At 51.2% G+C, this 23,997-nt stretch overlaps 1 protein-coding gene across 1 annotated transcript; it reads right to left on the reverse strand.

The window, feature by feature from the left end:
• Positions 1-748: 748 nt before the first annotated feature.
• Positions 749-23,691, reverse strand: LOC311158257 (mucosa-associated lymphoid tissue lymphoma translocation protein 1 homolog). The gene is made up of 14 exons (XM_084213537.1): positions 23,480-23,691; positions 23,000-23,118; positions 22,684-22,837; positions 22,040-22,218; positions 20,991-21,087; positions 19,331-19,357; positions 18,368-18,571; positions 13,996-14,173; positions 10,659-10,733; positions 9,942-10,069; positions 9,544-9,675; positions 9,272-9,420; positions 5,084-5,209; positions 749-2,813 (listed from the first exon to the last, which is right to left on the reverse strand). Exons 1-14 carry the CDS (start codon positions 23,487-23,489, stop codon positions 2,499-2,501), a joined length of 1,893 nt encoding a protein of 630 aa, XP_084069663.1. The 5' UTR covers positions 23,490-23,691; the 3' UTR covers positions 749-2,498.
• Between the last annotated feature and the right edge of the window lie 306 nt (positions 23,692-23,997).

Here is a 23,997-nt window from a genome sequence, read left to right on the forward strand (position 1 = left end):
CTCCTCCCTTCCCACCCTTCTGGCAGACCAGAAAGAGACACGTGGTAATCTTGGGATGCCTTGTCTGTCCTGGATGCTGGGAGATGGAAACACAGATCTCCAGGAAAATTTACTGGCACTAACCAGTTTAACCTCCATGAGGGAGTTTGGATTTCACATGAAAAGATGGGGATGAAGGATCCATAGTTCCATCCCCTCCTAAAATGACTCCAGCTGAGGCCCAGGACACAAAGTCCACCTTTGGAATTCAGCAAGTTCCCAGACATGGCAAACCATCATCTCAGGGAATGAACCACCAGGGGAATGTGGTGGTTCCCCTGGGCTTGGCTGCAGGCTCTCCTTGGAGGAGCAGAACTGATGACAGGGACAAGTGCTGTGGTTGCCACCAAGACAGGAGACCACCTCAGCCACCCAAGAGCCACCCTTACAAAGCAGATGGACAAATCACAACAAATGAAGACTTTTTTTTTTAAATCTACACACTTCACCTGACATCACTTCATCCTATCGAGTCACTTGATCTGCCTTCTAAATCCAAACTTCAGTATATTTAGTTACCTAAAAAAAGAAACAATGCTCACCCAGAAGAGCCTAGAAGCTCAGGCTGGAAGCATGAAACCCCAGCAGATCAATATTAAGTTACATCCTGGCAATTAGAGGGAAAATAAACACAGTTAACTCAAAGCCAGGTGAAGCTTTGTGCATTAAAAACACCAATAGTGTTTTATTCAGAAAAAATAAACAGCCTTGCTTTGAATGAGATAAACATTCATGTTAGATGACACTTGGCATGATAATGTGAGCCAGCCATGCCTCAGTGCCTCAACAGCACAGGAGGGTGTGAATAATCCTCAGAGGCAACCTCCTCCCAAATGCCTGTTCAGCCATTCCCACTGACCTGTCCCCAGTGGCTGCTGCTGTTGAGTTGATCTTTGGTTCATCCTGAAATTTTTTTTTTTTTTTCTGGTCTAGCTTCTCTATCAACCCATCTTATTTAAACTACATCCTCTGACTTTTTTATTTTTTTGAACTTTAGATTATTTTTTTTTTTCTAGGAGACTTTCTAGTCTGCAGCCAGCTGGGGCCCCTCTTCTTTCCCTTGGCTCTACTCACTGTGAGAAGAATAAAAGCCTCCTCTGTTCTCTTTGGACAGGTTTCCAGCACTTGCAGAATGGTTTATCTGGAAGCAACATTTCAATTTTCCTATGCTGCAACTGACACCACAGACAGGGATGTATCTTCACTGCTGAAGGAGAGCAGAACAGAGAAAATTCTGCCTCCAACCCTCTTTTAAAGCAAGACAGCCCAGGCATTCTTCCCACCCTGCTGCCCTTGACCTCTCCAGAAGTTCTGCCCTCCAACCTCTTCCCTCCACAGGACCACAGCAGCCAGAAGGGATCTCCAGTGGTCTCTGGTCCAGCCCTCAGCCAGCCTGGATCAGGTCACTGGCACATTCTGCAGCCCAAAGTGACCCTTCCTCCAAGGATGGGACCCCCACTTGCCTGGGGTCACTGGCCTTTCCTGAGCAATCACCTGTATCAAACATGGATTAGGAAGCAATCAGGGAGGGGCTGTGCCACCCAGGCTGTCCTTTGGGCTCCCCTGTGGCTCTCACTGCACAGCTGGTTCCCCACCTAGGGCTTGAGGCTGCCCACAGCACAGACAGGCACACAGACAGAATGATTTGCATTAATAATGACTTTTTTGAGGTTGTCCTTTCTCAGTCCTGATACATTCCATCTCTCCTGTAGGATATTCTGCACCTGAACTTGGAGCTGCAGAGGGCTGAACACCCTTTAATGCCCCTGTGCCATGCTGGAAGGGGCAGGTGTCAGTGCACCTGCCTGGACACTATTCCTGCTCCAGGGCAACACCAGGCTCCAATGTAAACACACGCTGCATGGAACATCTGACCTTCCTTTTCCTGGCAAGCTGCTGCCTCCCCCCCGTTATAAATACATAAATGCATAACTTAGCACCTGCTTTGACACAGGCATGGCAAGGGAACCACACTGGGACCCCGTGGAGAGCCTGTTTCACCAGCTTCCCTCAGTGCAGCCCTGGGTGCCTTGCACAGGCTGGGGACATCCAGCAGTGGTGGCTGGGATTTGGGCCAGAGGGGTCTGTAGTGTTTGCGGGCTTCTCAATGCAGCAACGTTTGTTTCCAGGCAGAAAACATCAGCCCCTGCTCTTGCCCTGCAGCAGCACCATTTTTGCCTGGCAGTGTTATGACTGCTGGGACACTGGCTGTGCCCCCTGCCAGACACCACAATGACTCCTTGCTGATCCCAAGGCTCCCACAGGACAGGGAACATTCCCAGTGGGAACTGAGGCCCTGCACACCACAGAGCACAGACGGGAGAAACCTTTCCAAAAAAGCAGCCTTGGCCTCGTTCACACAGGGCTGTCTGTGCCAAGGCTGGGAAGCAGCTGATGGATTCTGACAGACTGAGCACTCAAACTGAGGCCTCCATCAAAGAGCAGCTCCCAGCTGGGGCTCAGGGCCTGTCCTGCCCCGGGCCAGGCAGAGCCAGGTCGCTCTCATCGTTCTCCTCGGGCTCGCTGCTGAAGGTGGAGGGGCTGCTGCTGGGCAAGCTGTGCCCAGAGCCTGTGCCCAGGGAGCCCTTGGGCTCAGTGCCCTGCCCCAGGGCATCCTGTGGGCACACACGGGCAGGAGCTGGCTGGGAGTCCTTCCTCTGGCTGACAAACTGCCCCAGCAGGGATTTCTGCAGGGTCGTCTGCAGGCTTTCACAAGTCCTCTGGTTTGTGCTTGGCTGGGTGTAATGCAAATCCAGCTGCAGGACCACATCTGTCTGGAAGGGGAGAACAAAGAACACAAAGTGAATGGGGGGAATCAGATTGGAAGCAGAGCTTTCCTTGTGCTGCCTCCAGGAAGGAGCCTTGGCTGCTGCTGTGCAGGCTCACAGCCCCATGCTGTGGCACGATGGAGCAACACTCCTGCCAGAGAAAATGGGCTGTACATACTCACACAGCTCAGTGTGCCTGCAGGCCTGAGCCACAGAGTCTGGATTTCAGGACCTCTCCTGAAATCAGGCCATGTGGGATCTCATCAACTCCACCAGGGAACTGCCACTGCCAGCATCACCCCTGGGGTGTGGGCACAGGGGAGCAGGAGCAGAAAGGAGTTTATAGAGAAAGATGCCGTGTGGAACAGTGTCAAATGCTTTGCACAAGTCCAGATAGATGACACCAGTTACTCTTCCATCACCCACCACTACTGTAACCCCATCACAAACACCTCAGGCACAGTTAGCCCTTAGTGAAGCCATGTTGGCTGTCATCATCACTTCCTTATCTTCTATGTATCTCAGCACAATTTCCAGGAAGATCTTCTTCATGATCTTGCCAGGCACAAGGTGGGACTGACTGGCCTGCATTTACCCAGGTCTTTCTGCACCATGGCCAAGAGCAGTGCACATGGGAGAGGAAAGCATGAACCACTTACAGTGCTCAAGGCCAAGGTGGATGGGGCTTGGAACACCCTGATCTAGTGAAAGGCATCCCTGCTTGATGAGCTTCAAGGTGCCTTCCAGCCCAAACCATTCTGGGATTCTGTGAACTAAAACACACCTCACACTGTAAAAGCCAGCAGCTTTAACCAGCAGTGCTCCATAGGGATCTACTCACAGCCTAGTACTATTTTAGAATTTTATACAAGATGAAGAAATAAGAGAATAACCACATTTGTGGCAGACAAACCCCTGAAAACAGACCCCCAGGACAGCACTGTGCCTGAAACACCCGTAAAGAGCAGGGAGATGTATAATGGAACAAGAAAATTCTGGCAGGCAATACCTGGTCCAGGTCTCCTGTCTGCACTTAAAAGCAGTGTGGAACAACAGGGAAAGGTTCAGAAAAGAGCTCCAGGAACACCAAAGAACTGAAAGCAATGCCATATGCTGAAGCACTTCACATACAGAGCAAGCAGAACTTGCTGTAGGCAGATCCAGGCAGCAGCTGGAGAGCAGCACTTGGTGTGAGATCCACTGGCTGTGTGTTAGGGGAGGAGGAAAAATCCAAGTATAAACAAGGTGCAGACTGCTGTTTGAAGAGAAACAAGCCAGGGGACAAGCAATTCTGCTTCTCTCATGGTCTTTAAATAGTTTGAGGGTGTTTAGAAGTGTGCCAAAGAGGCACAGCTTGGATCAGGCCTGGCAGTGTTACTCTGATGACTGGAGACCCTGGCTGGCCCATGCACTCATCTCTCAGGCAAGCACACAGCCTAGTGAAACATTCCTCCACCTGAAATAACTGGGCAGGTCTGACCTCCCCGTGGTTGATGGGGCAGGGAGCAGAGAAAAACAGAACAATCCACGACTGGTGATGCCTCTCTGCTCTCAGCAGAGGCTGCTGTGGGTCAGCTTTGATAGCAAAGTCAGGCAGAGGAGACAACACAAAAGCAGAGTATCCACAGTCAGATTCTGCAGCCTGATTGTCAATCAGAAAGATTTTGCTGAGGTGGAAAAGGTGAGGTGAAAGGACAGTGCTCTCCTACAGAAACATGCTGGGAGAGCTGGGTGTGTCCAGCCTGGAGAAGAAAAGAATCCAAGATAACTTTAGAGCCCCTTCCAGTGCTTAAAGGAGCTCCAGGAGAGTTGGAGAGGGACTGGGGACAAGTGCCTGGAGTGACAAGACAAGGAGGAATGGCTTCAGACTGCAAGAGGGCAGGGTTAGATGGGATATTGGGAAGGAATTCTTCCCTGTGAGGGTGGTGAGGCCCTGGCACAGCTTGCCCAGAGAAGCTGTGGCTGCCCCATCCCTGGAAGTGTCCCAGGCCAGTTTGGACAGGGCTTGGAGCATCCTGGGATAGTGGAAGGTGTCCCTGCCTATGGCTGGGGGTGGAACATGATGAGTTTTAAGGTCCCCCTTCTGACCCAAACCAATCTGTGATTCTCTAAAAGAGGGCAGCTTTTGGGCCTTGAAGACCAACAAGCTCCTCTTTGGTCTGGATGTGACAGTGACACATGGTCAGAGAGGCAGATCCAGCTCCAGCCATGCAGGTAAGGACACCAGCTCCATGAGAGTGCAAAGCTGGGGAAATTTGCACCTGGCAACTCTCTACCTGAATTTTCTGCAGTGCACAGAGCTGGAAGATGCAGTCCAGCTCCTCCCTCTTGTACACAGAGGCCAGCAGAGTCTCCACGTGGTCCAGACAGCTCTCCCTCTGGATGGCCACATCATCTGTCTCCTGGGTCAGGAAAACAAGAGGAAATGCAAGGAAATTTCAACACCAGCAAGAAACATTGAGGCACAACTTCCATCAAACATGTGCTCAGGGCTTTGATTAACACATTGCCTGGTGGAAATGCTGTCTATCCTGATGGAAGTACTACAGAAAGCCATAGGAATGCAGAGGTTTTACACACTTGCCTTGTATGTACTGAGAGGACCATGAGTGTGTCAGCACATGCTGCAGTTGAGACAGCCATGATACACAGAGTATCAACAAACAATATCAGAAAGCATCAACCTATAGAGAACATCACTCCAGAAGGCTGCAAACAGCTGCTCCTCCTGTTCTTTACTCCAGCTTTTCATACCCCTCATGTTGATCACTGCCCCTGTGTGCCCTCTGCTCCCTTTGGTGTTGCTCAGTGCCCCTGGGCACTCCATGGCTCATTGCTGGCAGTGCTGCTCACCTGCTGCTCACAGCTGGAGCCCATTCCCAATTACCACAAACTCTGTGCCTACACCTGAGTGCATCTTACTGTGAAAAATGGGCTACAGTGGGATTTGCAGCAGAGCAGGAAGCAGCCCCAGCTGGTATCACTACCACCAGTAGGGCCAGCAGTGTGTCATGGAGGGAGCAAGTTTTCCAAAGGCACTGAGCTGTGCTGAGTGCTGATTCAGCCCCCCACCATCTACAGAACACCCAATTCTTGCCAAATTGTTTAAATTTAACTGAAACAGCAGCAAAACAGCACTGAGATCCTCCTCAGTACCAACTGAGGCACTAGTAATACCCCAGGAAAAGACAAGGGAATAAAGGCCTTATGAAATCATAGACCATGGAATTTCCTGAGTTGGAAGGAACCCACGAAGGTCATTGAGTTCAACTCCTGGCCCTGCACAGACACCCCAACAATTCCACCCTGTGCCTGAGAGCATTGTCCAAGTGCTCCTGGAGCTCTGGCAGCCTTGGGGCTGTGACCAAATCCTTCTCACCTTGGATTTGAGCCCTCCAGAATGGGTGACAGACCACACTCTACCAGCCCCTTCCAGAAGGCTCCGCTCTGCCAGCTAGCTCTGGCAACCATCCCAGTGTGATCCTTAGCAGGAGAAGTTGCCCTGGGCATGCTGCTGAAGGAGGCTGTTGGGATATTTAAGGAGGTAGAAGTTGGAGAAGCCCTGGGAGCTCTTCCTGGCCCTCCCTGAGCTGCTGCCTGCAAGCAGCCAAAGAGATTTAGTTCTGGCCAGGAGAGTATGAAGAAAAGCACTGGATTCCAAATGCTGGCTGGGATCTGCAGGCATCAGGATCAGCCCTGCATGCAAGGCTGGTGAAACTGGAGGTCACTGGAGGCTGAGGAAACACCATTTATCTCTGTGCAAGAGAAAGCCAAATCCATCTCCACCCTTGGCAGCTCATTACAGGAAAGATAAACTGGAGGGAGCACCAGGCCAGTGAATGGAGACCAAAGAGGCAGGAAGCAGATCAGGCAGATGCTGCTGACACAGGGCTTTGGCAGCCTGGCTGCACAAAGGAGGGTGTAGCCCTGCTGTGTCCAGCCAGCTTCATCCTCCAGCACCATGCTCTGACCTGCAGAGCTGCCTCAGCCCTGGGTCCCAGCACAGGGAGGATGTGGAACTGCTGGAGAGAGTCCAGAGGAGGCCAGGGAGATGCTCTGAGGGTGGAGCCCCTCTGCTCTGGCGCCAGGCTGGGAGAGCTGGGGGTGCTCACCTGGACAGGAGAGGGATCCAGGGAAACCTCAGAGCCCCTGCCAGGGCCTGAAGGGGCTCCAGGAGAGCTGGAGAGGGACTGGGGACAAGAGCCTGGAGTGACAAGAGGGGAATGGCTTCCCACTGCCACTAGAGATTAGGGAGAATGTCATCTCCACTGTGGAACTCCCTCCCTGCAATTCAAACCATGACTTCCATGCTGGAAACAACTTTTTGTAGATTTCAAAGCCACGTAAAATCAACATTTTTTGTTTTCTTGCCTAAACTACAATTGCCTTGCTCCTTCCTTTCATTACTTTGTCTGTGTTTTAGTTGGCACTTTTTTTTTTCCATGAAGCATGGACCCAAAACTGGACCCAGTGTTCCAGCAACAGCCAGGAGAGCCAGACAAGATCCCATACAAATCTCAGAGCTCTAGTTTACAACTCTGCCACGGGTTTGTGCCCTGTTTTTGTGGCCTCAGCTGTTTTGGGCTCTGACCAGAACTAGTTCTCCACTCACTGCCCATCCCACACTGATGCTACTCTTTATTCTTGCTCACATGCAGGAACTTGCATCTGCTGAATAACAGCCTTGTACTTTCAGTTATCCAAATCCTTCAAAAATCTGCTTTGTAGCACCTTGCAGAGACACTTGGTGTTATGGGATCTGTACATTTAATAAGCACATCAGTGAAAATACCAACCAATCCCACAGCCCTGATTTTCCAAAAAGCCCAAACATACTCAATCACCCTTCAATAAGGAGAGTTTTCTCTTAGTTTTAAGTGGAATTTCCTGTGCCTCAGTGTGTGCCCATGGCCTTGGCACGGGGCATTACTGGGAAGAACCTGGCTCCCTCCTCTTTGCACCCTCCCTGCAGGTGTTTGCAAACCTGGATGAGCTCTTCCTGAGCCTGTCCTTCCACAGGATGAACAGCCCCAGCTCTCCCAGCTTTTCCTCACTAGAGGGAGCCCAGTATCCCCATGGGCATCTCAGGGATCCCACAGCAGGGTGGTGGCTGCTGTGATGTCTGAGGTGGGGCAGGTGACACTCATGGAAGGACATGCTGCTGCCTCTGCAGACAGCACTGGAGCTCAGGGGGAGCCAGCTCCACCATGCACAAGGACAACAAGAGGGATCTGGCTGTACTGGGGTTCCTTTTTGTCCCCCCAGTCCCTCTTGAGACAGCTCCAGAGGCAGGAGCAGGCAGCTGTGTCCCCATTCCTCCCAGTCACTGATGTGGGGCAAAGCACACAAATACATGCTCACAGACACAATTGTCATGCGTGATGCTCACAAGGGGAAATGATGCTGCAGCTTAGGAATGGGCAGGATCAGGCTCCAAATCTCCTGGATACACCACGCTGCACCAGTGACCCCAGTGTGCCCTCCACGAGAAACAAGGGCCAAAAAATCCACCACAAATGAGTTGTGCTTCAGGAGGAGGACTACAGAAAACAAGGGAGACAGATACAGGAAGGAGCAGCAAATTAAATCTGTACAAGTGGCATGGAGCCCATCAGTAAGCCCACACTGGGCACATGGTCTGTGTAGCATTCACATTCTCTGAACAATCCCTTCACCCAGGATTTTTCTCCTGGGAAGCTGAGGAGCCTCAGAGAAAAGAAAAACGATTCTTATCTCATTTGCTTCTCCTGTGTTGTGCTCATGTGGAATGTGTTTGGAGATTGTTTCACTGGATTCTGCTGTGAGTTGCTTTGACTCTTTGGTCAATTAGTGCCAAGCTGTGTCAGGACTCTGGAAAGAGTCAGGAGTTTTCACTATTATCTTTTTAGGATTCACTAAGTATTGGTAGAGCATTCTTTCATATAATATAGGTTTATAATGTAATAAATTAGCTTTCTGAGAACAGGGAGTCAGATTCATCATTCCTGCCTTCATTGGGACATTTCCCAGCAAATACAAGAGGTCTGGGAAGAAAGGTTTGAGAAAGGGTTCAAGAAAGCTGGTACAGCTCAGCTGGGAGGGAATACATTATTGCATTAAGATATATTAGCACAGCAGGCTAAAGAAGTCAAAAAGCCAGACCTACTTTCTAACACAGAAAACAGAATAGCTCTTGGCCTCAATCAGATTAAATGCAATAATTTAATCAGGCAGGCCAGAAATCAATCTGAGGGATAACTGGTTAAAGGCATCAAACTGCTGCCAAATCTTTTTTTGTGATGCACGAGAAGCAAGGCAGGGAATCCACTGAGATGTGGAAGGAGCCTCAAAGAGGTGAATGCAGAGGAGGGGATCCTTTTTCACCTGGGATCAGCCATTCCCACCCCTCAGGACTCAGCCCAACCACCCTTCCCACCTGTGACCTGGGGAAAGCAGCCCAGGAAGGGGACAGGTAGAGCACTCACGAGCTGGTGGAGCAGGAGCTGGGGCTCAGTGATGTGTGCCAGGGGTGGCTGTGGCTTGGCACACACGAACATCAGGTTGGAGAAGAGCCGCAGGAAGCGGAGCTCCACCCGCGCCCCGCACGGGAAGGTCACCGTCCTGCTCGGCAGCTCTGCAAGGGAAATTCGAGCACCATCAGCTCCTCTGGGGTTCTCTCAACACCTCCCTGCACAGCAGTGTCCCTGAGGGCCACAGGCACTCCCAGCTCCTCCTCCCCACGCCCTGCATGGCTCACCTTGGCTGTGTCCCCAGCGCTCAGCGGCTGCTCCCGAGGGACAGATGGGGTCTGTCAGGGACCGGGCTTCCTTCAGGGTGTGCTTGATCTCCATCACCTGCTTCCCAGTCACCAGGGGATCACGGCCAAGGTCTGGGGGAAGGAAAAACTAGGATCATGCCAGGCTCCTTACTGATATCCCTGCCTTTCAGGCCCTACATGAATGTCTCCATGCTGCTTGGAGGCTAAAAGCTCCCATGGGGCACAGCCTGTGATTTGGAGCTTAGGGAACAACAGTGGGTGGGATGGGATGGGATGGGATGGGATGGGATGGGATGGGATGGGATGGGGCAATGTGGAGCCACTGCTGTCTCTTCTCACCCCTGCCATTGAAGCGAGTGGTTTCCAGCTTCTCTTACCTTCTAACACATCCTCCAGCATGTGTGTAACCTTCTTCTCTTGCAGAATGTGTTTCTTCAGGTATTTCATGAAGATCCCAGAGCTGAACTCCCCATCCTGCAATTCATAGGCTTCTGCATCTTCACTCCTGCAAGAGAAAGGGGATTTCTTCAGAGTCCTTGCAGTTCTGCATGGGGCATGAAGTCCAAGGTCAGTCTGGGGTGGCCAACTGTATCCAGACTCTATGGGCTGGGTCAGAGTGAGCTTCTCAAGGAATAACACAAGGTGCTTTGGTTGTGCCCCAGAGAGGATGGGCAGGCCACAGGACAGAAAAAAGCAGTGGAAGGGAATAGGCTATGACAGCACAGTCTCCTTTGCCAGCCCAGGTGGGTGACAAAGGTGAAAAGCCAGTGGAACTGGCACTGGACCAGTAAATAACACCCAGCATCTCAGGAGGCTTTGGGTGAGCTGCTCATGGGACATCCACCTGGAGAACCAGGCTGAAGATCAGGTGACAGGAGCTGATGTCACCTTCACACACAACTTTCAACTGAAGCACAGGCTGAAGGCAGCAGGAAGGACAGAAGTGCCTGGACAGCACACCCAGCAGCTGCAGGGTGAGAGCCAGAGGGAACATGAAAGCCTCTCCAGCTTCCTTGCACAGAAGGATGAGAGGAGACGGGGCTGTGCCAGGGTCTGGTGCTGTGTGAGGCTGTGGAAATGCTGAAGTCACTCACGTGGAATAGCCATAGACAGTGTTTCCCCAGGGCTCCAGGGGCTGCACCTGGGACAAGGCACGACCTGGGTTGTACCTGGAGAGGAGGCAAAAGGCACAAGTCAGTGTCAAGGACATCTGTCAGCTGGAGGGGACAAATCCCACACATGCCTCATGTCCATCTCTTAGGGGTGGCAGTAGGATCCACTCTCACCTCAGCTATAAGCAGAGACACTAAAGCTGGGAATCCCACCAAGAACCCAAACCACAGGGAAAGGTGTGGTCTGTCCAGCTGTGACTTATCTGCACTGGCAAGCTGCCCTGAGCCTGAAGCTGTGGCACAACCTGGAGCTGTGGATGCACATTGCCACCTCCCTACACAGCCTGGGTTTTAACAACTCCAGGCATCACCACAGCGCAGAGAACACACAGGTTTACCATGGCCCAGTGGACAGCTGTCCCATGTGGCATTCACATTCTCTGAAAAAATCCCTTCACCCAGGATTTTTCTCCTGGGAAGCCGAGGAGGCTCAGAGAAAAGGAAAACAATATTTATCTCATTTGCTTCTCCCGTGTTTTGCTCATGTGGAATGTGTTTGGAGATTGTTTCATTGGATTCTGGTGTGAGTTGTTTTGACTCTTTGGCCAATCAGTGCCAAGCTGTGTCAGGACTCTGGAAAGAGTCAGGAGTTTTCATTATTATCTTTTTAGCATTCAGTAAGTATCCTTTCTGTTTTCTTTAGTATAGTTTAGTATAGTATCCTTTAATATAATATAGTATCATAAAATAATAAATTATCCTTCTGAGAACATGGAGTCAGATGCATCATTCCTGCCTTCACCAGGGCACCCTGCAAACACAAGAGTCCCTCAAGGCAGAGGTGCTCAGCACCATGGTTACAGCTCAATTGTCTTTGCACCCCACAGGGCCCTTCCAGACCATGCCCACACCTTTGCCTTAGGGAACCAAAACAGGCTATGGGTGATACACCCCCAGATCTCCCCAGAGATGGGATCAGGACACACACACACAAATCTCAAAGCCCAAAACTGGTCCTGGCATCTCGGTCTAGACACAGCTGAATGAACACAGCCCCTATTATTCCCAAAATCAGGTAGATCCATGCTGACAGGATCTGATTTCCAACAAAACAGATATCTTGGTTGCACTGAATGGTTAAACCTTGCCCATCTGACTGCAGCCAGACTGACAGTGTGGGGACAGGCTGCCTCCAGTTCACACCAGTGACTCGGAGCTGTTCCCAGTCACATGGTGACAAGAACCAGGCACAGAGGCAGTGTTAGTCCACGTAATTCAACTCCAGCACAGTTTCTTGGGGCTGGAGCTGCCACACTAAGGAGAGCAGAAAGTACAGGGGTATTGAGATTTATCTGCTCTTCAATTGCTCTTAATTTAATGCAGAAATCTTTGGTTCCAGACCCTAGGATAAATCAGAGAATTCCTGGAAAAGGCAATCACATCCACCCAAAATCAGTATATAAATGTATGAGGCTACACACAGGCTCTGTGCTCTGATTCCTCCCCTGCTAAGGCTGAGCATCTGCTCCCACTTGGCAAAGAGAGATGTGTTTCTCAGCACCCTGGCATTTCTGATGCCAACACATGGAGTGAGCAGAAACTCTGGGTGAGCTCCCTCTCAGCACAGTCACAGCTTCATGCAGGAGCTGCTGACAGACCTGCAGCATCAGTCTGAGCAGGAGGGTGCTGGGAAAAGAGGCCCTGGGAGCCTTGTTTCACACAGAGGTGTAAACACACAGAGCTATGAAATCCAGATGCTTTCCTGAGCTGAAATAGTGACTTCTAGAGAAAAAATGAGCTCAGGACTGAGCTCCTGCCCCCACAAGACAGGGATAACACCACTGCATGAAGTGCTGTGCTTGCTGTGGAAAAGGGGAGGTGTGAATTTTAGGGAAGGAGGGAGAAAACCAGCTGCACAACTCTGCCTAAATATAACAGCAGATCACACACTGCATCCTCTGAGCACCACTGAGACTCCACTGAGCAAAGGAACCAATGGCAATGCCAGGGGAGGAGACAGCAGCTCAAAGGGAGACAGACAGCATCTCAAAAGCTGTTTTACAGACTGTTAACACTTGCACTGGTGGTCCCAGTGCAGCCCCCACAGTGCCTCCCCATCACACAGATGGCACAGCAGCAGCCCAGAGCTGCTCCAGTCCAGCTCCAGCAGAGTATCCATGAGAGCCAGGTGCTCCTGCTTTGCTGCAGGCCACCCCCTGCCTCTGAGCATACTGGGGAGGGCAGCCAGGTGTGCCAGGGAAGCAACACACTCTGCTCTCAGCAGCCAGCAGGAAGGGAGAAAGGGGATGCTCCCCTCTGGGGAGTTCAGGGCAGCATCAAGGGACATCAAGCTCCTTGTTCCAGCACAGCCAGCTTTAAGCTATTCAAAGCAAGCAGTCCCATCCCTGCAGCTAAAAGGCATCCAAAATTTATCATCTCTCAGGGGCTGGCAGCTCTCTCAGGGTACCAAATGCTCTGTTGTCTTTCCCATTCTTAATGCAGGAACCACAGCAGGAAGAGAGAGATATTCCTACATTTGCTCTCCAGGTCCTCTCTGACCTGTAAATCTGCCTCAGGAGCCTGAAATAAATGAACTAATGACAGCTTCTACTGCAATAGTCCACCCACTTCTGCTGAAATTGGACAAGTAGTAATTTCCTGCAGCAGGATAGAAGTCTGCAGGCCAATGGAGGATGATGGGTTTTCCACAGAAAGTGGGAAAATGCTGACCCCTGACCTCAGCAGCAGCAGCTTCACAACACGACCACTTCAGAAGGATTTAAGCCCAGCAAAAAACAAGTAGCAGGGCTTAAAATATTTTCCCTGTCATGTTGCACTCTTCTCACAGATGTTAACAAGAACGCAGCCAGGAGAAGAGAGGTGAACTCCACACTCTCAGTCTGAGCACGTGGGAAATATGTACCAGGAAAGCACACAATCAGCAAGATCAAGTTAGGTGGTTCAGACTTGAAACACAAAAGAAAAACCCTGTGCTGAGTTTAGGCCAACAATTTATGCAGGCAGAGCCACCCCTCCACAAGCTCGAGGCAACCTGCCTGCATTTGCCAGGCTTCTTCACCTCAAAAAACCAAGGGAGGGTCTCCAGCCCCTTCCCTCCAGCAGATCTCAGACAAGGTCTGCACTATGACTGACCCACCCCTCAGGACACCCTGCAGGACCTGACAACGTGGTTGATTTTATGGCAGAGATCAATAACCTCTGGCAGAGGCTCAGCAGCACCACGGGGGCTGTCAAAACCCACAGCTGAGGATGGCTGCCCTCCCCCAGCCCAGGTGAGGAAGGGGGAAGAGGCCCCTACCACTTCCTGCAGGTGTCCAGCAGGATGATGTTCAGGGCTGTCTGCTGCTGCTGCATCTTCTGGAGGATCCTCTGCACGCTGATGCAGTTCTCAGGGGCGTAGGGCTGTGGAGCATCCACAGGGACCATGTAGTTCCTCCCCAGATGTTCATAGCCGTGCCCAGCATAGTAGAATATAGCTGGGAACAGGGAGAGGAGAGGGTGAACGAGGATGCCAACCTGCAGGTGTGTAACCAGCTCCCCATGGCCACGTCCCACCCTCTGTCCTGAAAGGACACTGGTGCAGGGCAGACCTAGACCAGTAGCACCTATGGAACTGCAGCTATGTTGATCTCACAATTTCAACTTTTTCCCAATTTATTCCCTTCATTAGTGTTGGAAGCAGCCCCAAGAGGCTCTCCTGTGCTTGTGGATTCCTGCACCATTTGTCTCCTGAGGACCTTGGATTCACACACTTTCAAACCCTCTGTGCTGCAACACCCAGGCTCAGCACCTGCCAGGCTGAATTTCACCCCTGTGCCATGTTTTGGTTAGTCCTCAGCTCCCTGAAGGGATAAGGCAGCAGAAAAGGATCTACCAGGAAGGAAAATACATTAACAGCCATTTAAATGAGAAGCTCCCCAGTTTCTTAATTTTGGAGAAGAGACTAACAACTGATTAGGTGATGGGAAATATTCTCCATTTCAAAGGTCTGCCTGTATTCACACACCTATAAAGGGGTGAAAAATTACACAGAGAGAGAGATGAGTTCTTCAGAAGTCCAGAACAGGAGAATTGTGTGGTTCAACAACCTCAAACCAGGTACCAGCCCTGCCAGGCAGACAAGGAGTCAGACTCATGCAGATGATGGTGGGAAACCAACAAGAATTTTGGGTTTTACTCTTAGGCACAATGAAACTTAGCAATGGTTTCTGCCTTCCCAAGAGATGGCACAAGAGGGCCATCCAGGTGAGAAGCCAGCACTGGGGAACTTGGCATGGCCTAAGCTGGGGCTCCTATCCCACCCTGTGTTCAGTGCAGGCTGGCACAGGGATTCCCAAAGGAGCATAGGCTGGCTACCCCTCCCCAGGACCAATGCCACTGCCTGGGGGATGCTGGTTGGTGAAACCTGGGGAATTGAAATGGGTTAAAAAAAGCTCTAGGAGGTCACACAGGAAGTTATGTCACTACAACCGGGGAACAGTGAAGAGTGAGAGGTCAGAAATGGGAAAAAGCAGCTAAGGAGCAACAGCAGGAGAAATTCTTCACTCAGATTCACTGCCAAAGCCCACGCTTCAGTGAGTAACCTCTCCTCTATTTTCCTTCTGCTGCTCCTGCCCCTGCACTTGGCAGGACACTCACTTTGGTGTGATTCTGCAGGGATGCAGAAACAGGGGCAGGAGTTGAAGGGCTGAAAGCATGATCTCATTGTGTGGAGAATGGAAAACATGATCTCATAGTCAAAAAGACCTTGAGTCACCTTTGGTTTCTATTCTCAGGGGACAATGGAAAGTTTCTCAAATGGCCATTTTCACAGGTGCCCATGAGATTTGGGTTCCTCTTCTGGTGGATCACCAGCCAGAGGCAGCAGGCTTTGATTTGCAGAAGCTTTAAACTTTCCTAACTTGTGAATCAAAGCCATAGAACCCTCCCCTGAGACTAGAAAAGAGTATAAAACAGGAAGCCTTCTAGAAAAATTAGATGCAGGTTGGGCCCCTTGAACCATTGGGCACTGGTGGCTTTCGTCCTTCTGCCTGTTACAGGCAGGGGAAGTGATGACATCTGTCACCAGGCAGCACCACTGAGGCTTGGAAAAAATGATATGTAACAGGAAAGCCCACAATGAATGATTCACTCCTTAAATCTTCTAACTTTTGAGGTCTTGTTGAGTACCTGAATGTACCATCAAGTGCTCCCCATGCTGTATAAACCACAAAGACTCATGTTCAAATCAAAAAAGGTTTCACATCACCTGAGCAACTTCTCCAACCTCTCCTGGACTGAATCTCTCCTCCTGAACATGAAAGTCAACAATTTGCCCAGAGAAGGAAAGGGATGTTTTATTCTGAGTTCTTCCCACATTGTATGAGTCAGAACTGCTCGTCACAGAAAAACTTCTGAGTACCAAATTAAAAAGGGGAAACTCCAAGCACTGCTTCTAATGCAGGAAATGTCAGCATGAGGCTGAATAAAGGCGATTTTCTGCTCGCATTGCATTTCCAACATAATTTTTTTTTATTTGGGACTTTTTAGGATGCTCAAAATAACATCCACGGGGATTCCTCACTTGCCTGAGGGTGGAATAATTAGATCACTTAGAGGATGTCATTTCAGGGGCTTTCTAAAATCCTATGAAAGCTTTTTTAAGATGAGATCTGGAGGAAAAGCAGCCCGATAATCCACCACCTCCATACAATGAACTGGACAAACCTCTGGATCATAGGATCACTAGGGCTGGAAAAGACCTCCAGGATCATTGAGTCCAACCTTGGACTGAACCTCACCATGCTCACTAAACCATAGCATGCAGTGCCACATCCACTTGGTTTTTGAACACTTCAGGATCCAGGCCTGGGAGCTGTGCTGGGATGCCCTGGAGGTGTGGAAGGCAGTCTCACAAAAGCCTACAACTCCTGGAGGGACAGCTACAGAGACCAAAAAGCCCAAGTGCCCTCGTCAGCATAGGCCAGACCACAAGGGGCAATGAGCACCAACCCATGGAGGTTCAGGCTCAGCAGTCAGCCTCTCCTCCCTCTGTATGTGCTCTCCTGATTTCAACTCTGCTGGCTGCTACACAGGAGGTGGCACCTCCAGGTTCCTGAAGCAAGAACACTGGGATGCCACAGGAGCATGTCCAACAGGTACATGGATGTACAGGACTGGCTGTCACAGGCACCTCTGGGGCCTTTACCAGGCTGCCTGAGCTGTTCTGGAGCTGCTGTCTCACCACAACTGGGGCACTCAGTAGGCAGCCTGACCCAATGTCCCACCATTCAGTTAGGATTCCAGCAAATGGGGCAAGAATCCTGATCCCAATCACTGCTGGATCCAGCCCACACTGGAGTTCACTGCCTTCAAAGAACAGCACAGCACTCAGCCTGGAGAGCTAAAACCTCTCCTAAGCAGGTCTTAAGAAAACCTCAACCTAAGCAGGCATTGCCTCACAAACACTCCACTCAGCTGTTGATGTTTTTCCTGACAGCACACAAAATTCATTTTGCCAGGAAGGATCAGAGGCCACGAATGCAGAGAAGCTCTAGAAGTTTAAATAAAGCATGACAATATGAAAGGTTTGCTGTTTCCAAGCCTTTTTTTCTCTCCAGTGCTTAGGAAGGGCCATGGATAAAATGCCTTTGGGTCCTCATGTGCCATGGATAGAGGGTAAGAATTGCAGCTGGGATGACTCTGGCCTGGGACAGGTGAAGCCTGGGGTACAAGGAGATTTCAGAGAGCAACAAGAAAAGGAAGCTGCAAGTGAAGTTGTGGCAATATGCTGCCACAGGTGATGTGCTCAGAGTGTCAGGACTGCACGTGGCCCTTCCCACCCAGCTCAGCTGCTCAGGTGACTCAGTGCTTCCCAGAACAAGGTGGTTGTGCAGCATTTACCTCGTGGCCAGGTCTCCATCCACTGCACAACCCTCCAAACCTCATGCTGAATGCCAGCCTGGATTCAGCCCACGCTGACTTTCACCATCTGGGTGCCACTCAGCTGGCATGTAAGCCTCACACTGAGGTTTGGAAACATAAAAAAACCACCTGCAAAGGTGTTTTCAGGGTATCTGTCCCACTGTGAGAATCTCAGGGACCCCAAAGATGCTACTTTCACCACCAAATCTGAACACCTGCTTTAAGATCCACAAAATCTGCTGGTTGGGTTTGTGGTTGAGGAACGTTTCCTTACTGAGCACAGTGCACAATTAAGCACAAAGCCCAACCTCAAAGCCACCTGCAGCTGGAAATGCTCTTCTGCAAAAGGGTTGTCAGGGGCCCAAATTAGACCTTCAGGAAAGAGAAACAAGGAAATCATGACCAGATGCAGCAGTCAGGGCTCAAAAGGAGCTCCCCTCCTCACCCATGAGTGTGGGGGTCAATCAGTCAGTCTCCTCAATTCTTTTCTTCAAGGAAAAATCAAAACCCCCTTTCCCATTCACTATTGGAAGCACTGGCTCCCCAAAAGCTCAGTGTGAGCCCATGCTGTTGGGACTGGAGGTGAGCCACGTGTTGGAGAAACATCTGCCAAAACTAAATTAAGCTTATCCAAGGGCTCCTGCCAAACCTGGTCTCCTTTGAGATAGCAACATTCAATTTCTTCTCTTTTAATTCAACAGCTGTTGAGAAGATTCCCTAATCCCTACTCAGCACAGGCATGGGGGGCTGAGCTGGCTTGGCCTTACCATAGACTCCCTTCCCCAGGAGCTGCAGGAACTGAGTGACTGCTGTTGCCATCTCAGCCTTGTTCAGGTCCAGCAGGGAGACAACCTGGAAGCCCAGATGCTCCAGAAGATGCCTCAGCTCAAACACATCCCTCACAGGAGCCAGGAGGTTGGGGTGATGCTGGTAGCGGTTGTTGCCCACTAAAAGTGCAATTTTGCCTGTAGCTGAAAGAAACACCAAGTGAAAAAGCTGTAAATGCTCAGCAGGAGGCAAGATCTCACCTCCTCCTCTTGGAGTGAAGATATGGACAATCTAAGCAAGGATAGACCCTAGGCTGCTGCAAGCCTGGAGCATCCTCCAGAAAGCCCTTGGCTTTCTGAACACCTTGACAAAATACACAACCATTTTGACAGAAGGGCTTGAAAAGTTTTCAGCTGACAACCAAAATCCCAGGAATGCAGAGGTTCTGCTCTACCTGCCTTACCATAACCAGAGGGAGGGGGATCCACTGAGCCAGGCTGAGGGGTCCTTTCTCTCACAGGGCTGAAGGAGAGAAACCCATGGCTCCTGCTTTGATTTTATCCCCACCTCCCACTGTAAAAAAATGGGATTTATGTTGCTCAGTGGTGGTGGGAGCGAGGAACTTTGCCCTGCTCTGAGGAGGTATTTCAAGTAGGGATAAGTTGTCTTTTGAACAACACTTTTAAAACCATTTGGCAGGCACAGAGTTTAAGACTCAGTTACTCATTAGGAATAATCTTACTCCACTTGCTGAAAAAGATCAGGGTTTGGCAGGGGTTGGGAATCATTTTGTGCTGTACAGCTGTAATCCAAAAGTGCAGAGCCTGTGGCAATGTGGTCATAAAGGCTTGAAGCAGTCTTTGCAGAAAAAGCACTCCCATTCCTTGTCCTCCCTTCCACCCTGGAGCCTGGCTTTTAATTAAGGGAATAATTGCTCAGGCAGAAAAGATGACAGTACTCACCAAAAAACCTTCCAGAGCCACAGGTACCTGGGAAAGAAAAAGGGAAATGATAAGCCTGGGTTCAGTAAGCCTGGGCCCAGCACCCACAGCCTGGTCTGAATTCTGCTCCAATAGCCCTGACAATGCACAGTTGGAACAAACACACAGAGGATCTGCACAAGCAACACTCCTCAGGCAACTCCTTCATAGCCTGACTGCTAACCTTAAAGACACTGGTCTGATGCTAGGAGGATTTATGAAATCCAGTCTGATTTATGACATCCTGAGCAGCTGGGAAGCAAAGCCTGGAGAAGTGGCAGACCAGGGAAGGAGGGTCAACATGGAGAAGCTCATACCTGATGTGACTCACCTGCTCCCTCACTGCAGCAAAAGCAAAGAAAACAAAATGACTCGAGGTCAATACAAGCTCCAAAACAAGAGTTTCTCCCCATAAATGTGCAGTGCAGATGACGTTGCCCTGTTTGCTTTTGATTGCAACAATATTCCCAGAGTTTTTCATCTCCCTTCTCTGCCTTTCCCTGTTGTTTTAGCAGTTCTGGCTCAGAAAAGCCATTCACTTTGGTCCACAAGCTCTCCTGCCTGAGCACTTCCAGTCTCTTAAAATCATTATTACCCTAACAGCTCCAGCTTTTCCTATCTCAATCAGAAATAAATTTAAAAATCCAGCCCAGGAGAAAATTCTAGAACCCTAAATGCTCCAAAAGAAGAAATTAAGGATAAATTGCATAAATCTCATGGGTCTTGAAGACCTCTGGCTCCTGAACCAGTGCTGCTGATACACAAGAGACACCTGAAAAGCTGAAGAACAAAACCACTTGTTCTTTTCCACCTCCTAGAGACACCTGTTGCATGTGAAAGCTCCCCAGCAGTAATACATTGAACCCAACCCAATCTGGTGTGCTTTTCTCAGTGTCTGTGCCCCCAGGATGTGTTTTGCCAGCAGTGAGGAGGCAGGCAGAATGCTCTCTGGCCACACAAGATCAATTTGCACTATGGAGAAATTTTAAAGCCAGACTAAAAGGCAGGAAAAGAAGCTTATGGCATAGAAAAATCTCTAGGTGGAGTAAAGAGCCAGCAAAGTCAGCCTGAGCTATTGCTGCCTCACATAAGGTAAAGGCAGAGGGCCAAAGCAGCCAGAGGTGAAGCATGCCCCAGGCTCTGGGAACACATCCTCTCCCTGGGATCCATCACTCACACAGCATCAGCCCTGAGCTGCCAGCCCAAGGGGCCTGAACCTCCCCAAATAAACACCATCCTCTCCAGCTCTGTATCCGAGCACATCCCTTCGTGTCAGTGAGACTGGAAATGAGGAAGGCCACAGTAGCCTGCTGAGATTTGGCCTGGAACTGTGAAAGCAGCACCTTGGCAGGTGTCTTGGCAGGTCTGCAGGGAGCAGCTGAGAGCACTGAGCCTGCCCTTACAAGCATCTGACCCACAACAGGGCCCAGCAGCATCCCAGCTGCCACACAGCGCATCACTGCATTTAGGGGCTGTTCCAGCCACTGCTCCCTCTGCTCCCTCAGTGTCAAGGAATCCTGTTTATCATGGTCCTCATTCACCAGCTCAGCACCTCCAGAGAGCACTAAATTCCTGTGTCCCCTCTGATGAGGTCTCACACGAGGTGACATGCAGCAAAGTGAGGCGGGCTGGCTCTGCTCACCGACGTGAACGTCCACGGCGTTGGTCCAATGCTCCCCGTGGCTGTTGGAGGCACAGCACAGGTACGTGCCAGAGTCACTGACCTTGCTGTGGGTGATCTAGGCAGACCAAAAGTTAAACCACATTATTTATGGTGAAAGTTTGAAGCTCCATGCCAGGATCTGCCAAAGGCACTCGTGTTCATGGAATAAAAAGTATTTTTCCTGCTGTTTGCAGAGACTTTGCCTCACAAAGAATCAGGACAGGGACAAGAACCAGAGCAGTACCAACTGGTGAGGACTCTGGTTCATCCTGCTCAGAGAGGGACTAAAGCCACCACTGAGTCAGGGTGGCCACAGCTCTGTCTGTTTAAGCCCTGAACACCTTCAAGCACATTGCTGCCTTTCTGGCTCCAGCACAGTACCATCCAATTCCGAGAACAACCTCTTCTTAGTGCCCAGACTGAACTTTCCCATCAGAATTGCAATCTAAGGCCACCATGTAATACCATCTAAGACCATCTGTAATACCATGGACCACTACTGAGAAGAGACTGGATGTCTTCTCCTTGTGCCTTTCACATGATGCCCTGGGAGGAAATCTCCTCCCCTGATTCAAGAACACAGCACTAATTTATATTCAGAGACACAAAATAAAGCCAGCCCATCTACTGCCTCCCTTCTGTCTCCCCTCTACTGCCTCCCTGACACTCTTCTGTCAGGACCCAACCACATTTCCTTCTAGTCTCCAGCAGGCAGACAGCATTCCCACAGCTCCATCAATCCAGAGTCCCCTCCACACACAGACAGTAACTGTTCTCATGTCTCTGCATAAAAGCACAAGAGATGTGCTGAGAGCCCTTGACACATCTATGGATTGGTTACCTCTTAGAGGAATATCCACAACTTTGAAAGAAATGCATAAAACATATTCCCTCTTCACACAGTCATCCAGCCAGCTACCAAAGTAGCAGGGTGATACATGGAGGGCTTTCTCACAACCCTGCAATCAGCTTCTCCCATTACCCACCTCAGCACCCAAAGCTCCTGTACAATCCCCAGAAAACCTTACCCGGAGCTTTTTTCTCTTGTGCTGCTCCAGCAGGTTCCCATTGCGGTACCACTGGTAGCTGGGGGCTGGGACCCCCATGGCAGCACACTGCAGCTGCAGGGGCTGCCCCACCTCCACCCGCTGCTCCTGAGGGTTGAGGACAATCACTGGCTCTCCTTGCCACAGCCGAGGGGGCAGACCTGCAAGGCAAGAAAAACAGAATTGGTCCTCCCTCCACAGGGACAGCAAACAAGGCCATCTTCGACCATCACTACTGCACCTTTCTCCTAGGGGAGCAAGGAACCTTTGGGAGCAATGCCTCTGACAGTAAATGCCACACCAAAGCCCTGGCTTCCCAAACCTGATCCTCGCCCTTTCCTGACAAAGGTGAAGTCAACATTCTAAGGAAAACCACACCCCATTTTTGGTCAACTTTGAAGTAGCCAGATGGGTTCTTCCAGTCCCAATACCCAGAATAACTCTGGGAAACCCATGGCAAGCATGAGGTGCAGGTGCATGTGGACGGGTCTTGGAGCAACCTGGTCTAGTGAAAGGTGTCCCTGCCCATGGAAAGGGGCAGAACAAGATGAGCTTGAAGGTCTCTTCCAATCCAAACCATTCTGTGATTCCATAATACATCAAGAAGGTAAAAGACAGGCTTGTACCTCTAGCAACACACTGATGGACCTCTACCTTCACCCAGTCAGAGAAGACAGCATTTCTGTGGAGGTCATTGACTCTGCAGGTGTAGAGCTGGGTCTGCTCTGCAATGATGGGCAGGTCTTGGTTGGTTGCTCCAGGAATCAGGCGGCAGTCAGACTAAGGGAAAACAAAGGCAGTGGGCAGCTATTCCCTCCTCACTGCTGGCAGCAGAAGGCACCAGGAAGCCCTTTGTAAGAGCAACAAAAATGGAAACCCCTGGTTTCCTCCTCTCCTTCAGCTCCCCCACTGGTGCCATACCCAGGGCCACCCCATCCTTACCTGGTACTGACAGAACCACTGGTACTGCAGCGAGGAACGCCCCTGGGCTCGGCACCGCAGCGTGAAGGAATATCCCACCGGGACAGAGACAGAGACTGGCTGCTCCGTTATGGTAATGGCTGTGGAGAAACAGCAGCTGGAGATGGGAACAACACTGCAGACACAGCCCAGCATCTCACTCTCACCCAGTGGCCATGCGTGGTGGACTTCAAGAGGGATATCCACCCCAGCAGAAGGGGAAGATTGGAAGAACAGGGATGTTCTTGTGGCCAGAGAATGGAGAGATGGATGGATGGATGGATGGATGGATGGATGGATGGATGGATGGATGGATGGATGGATGGATGGATGGATGGATGGATGGACAAGGGGATGGGTGGATGGAAGTATGGGTGGGTGAATGGATGACATGGGGTTCTTCTGGCTATTCTCGCAAGTGCCCGGGGGCTGGCACGGTCACTCTGCCAAGTGGCCACTCACCTTCCTGCATCGCTTCTCCCGCGGCTCCTCCCCGGCCTGGGCGGCCGCCGGCCGGCCCCGCGGCGGTTCCTGTCCCCGGGACGCGGCGGCGGCACCTGCGGCGAGGGACGGCGGCGCTGGGGCGGGTCGGGCCGGGCCGAGGTGCCGCTCACCCGGCGCGGTGGTCCATGGCGGGCTGGGGGCTGCGGCGCCGGGCCGGGGCCCGCACTCGGCTGCCGCCGGCCCCGCCGCCCCGCACTTCCGCGCTCCCGGCCCGCCCCGCGCCCGCCGCCACCGGGGGCGGCGCCGCCACGCGCCGGGGCTGCGGCGGCACCGCACGGACCGGACCGGACAGGACCGACACGGCACGGACCGGACCGGCTCCGCCTGGCCCGCACCGGCACAGCACGGACCGGCACAGCACGGACCGGCCCGCATGTCTGGCCCGCTCCGACGGGGACGCTGCAGCACGCGCCCCTGGCCAGCATGCCGAGGCTGCCCGCACCTCCAAGCCCACGAGTGACCTCTCCCCCTCCCCA

This window comes from Fringilla coelebs (genome assembly GCF_963513975.1).
Source record: "Fringilla coelebs genome assembly, chromosome: 12".
Taxonomy (NCBI): domain Eukaryota; kingdom Metazoa; phylum Chordata; class Aves; order Passeriformes; family Fringillidae; genus Fringilla; species Fringilla coelebs.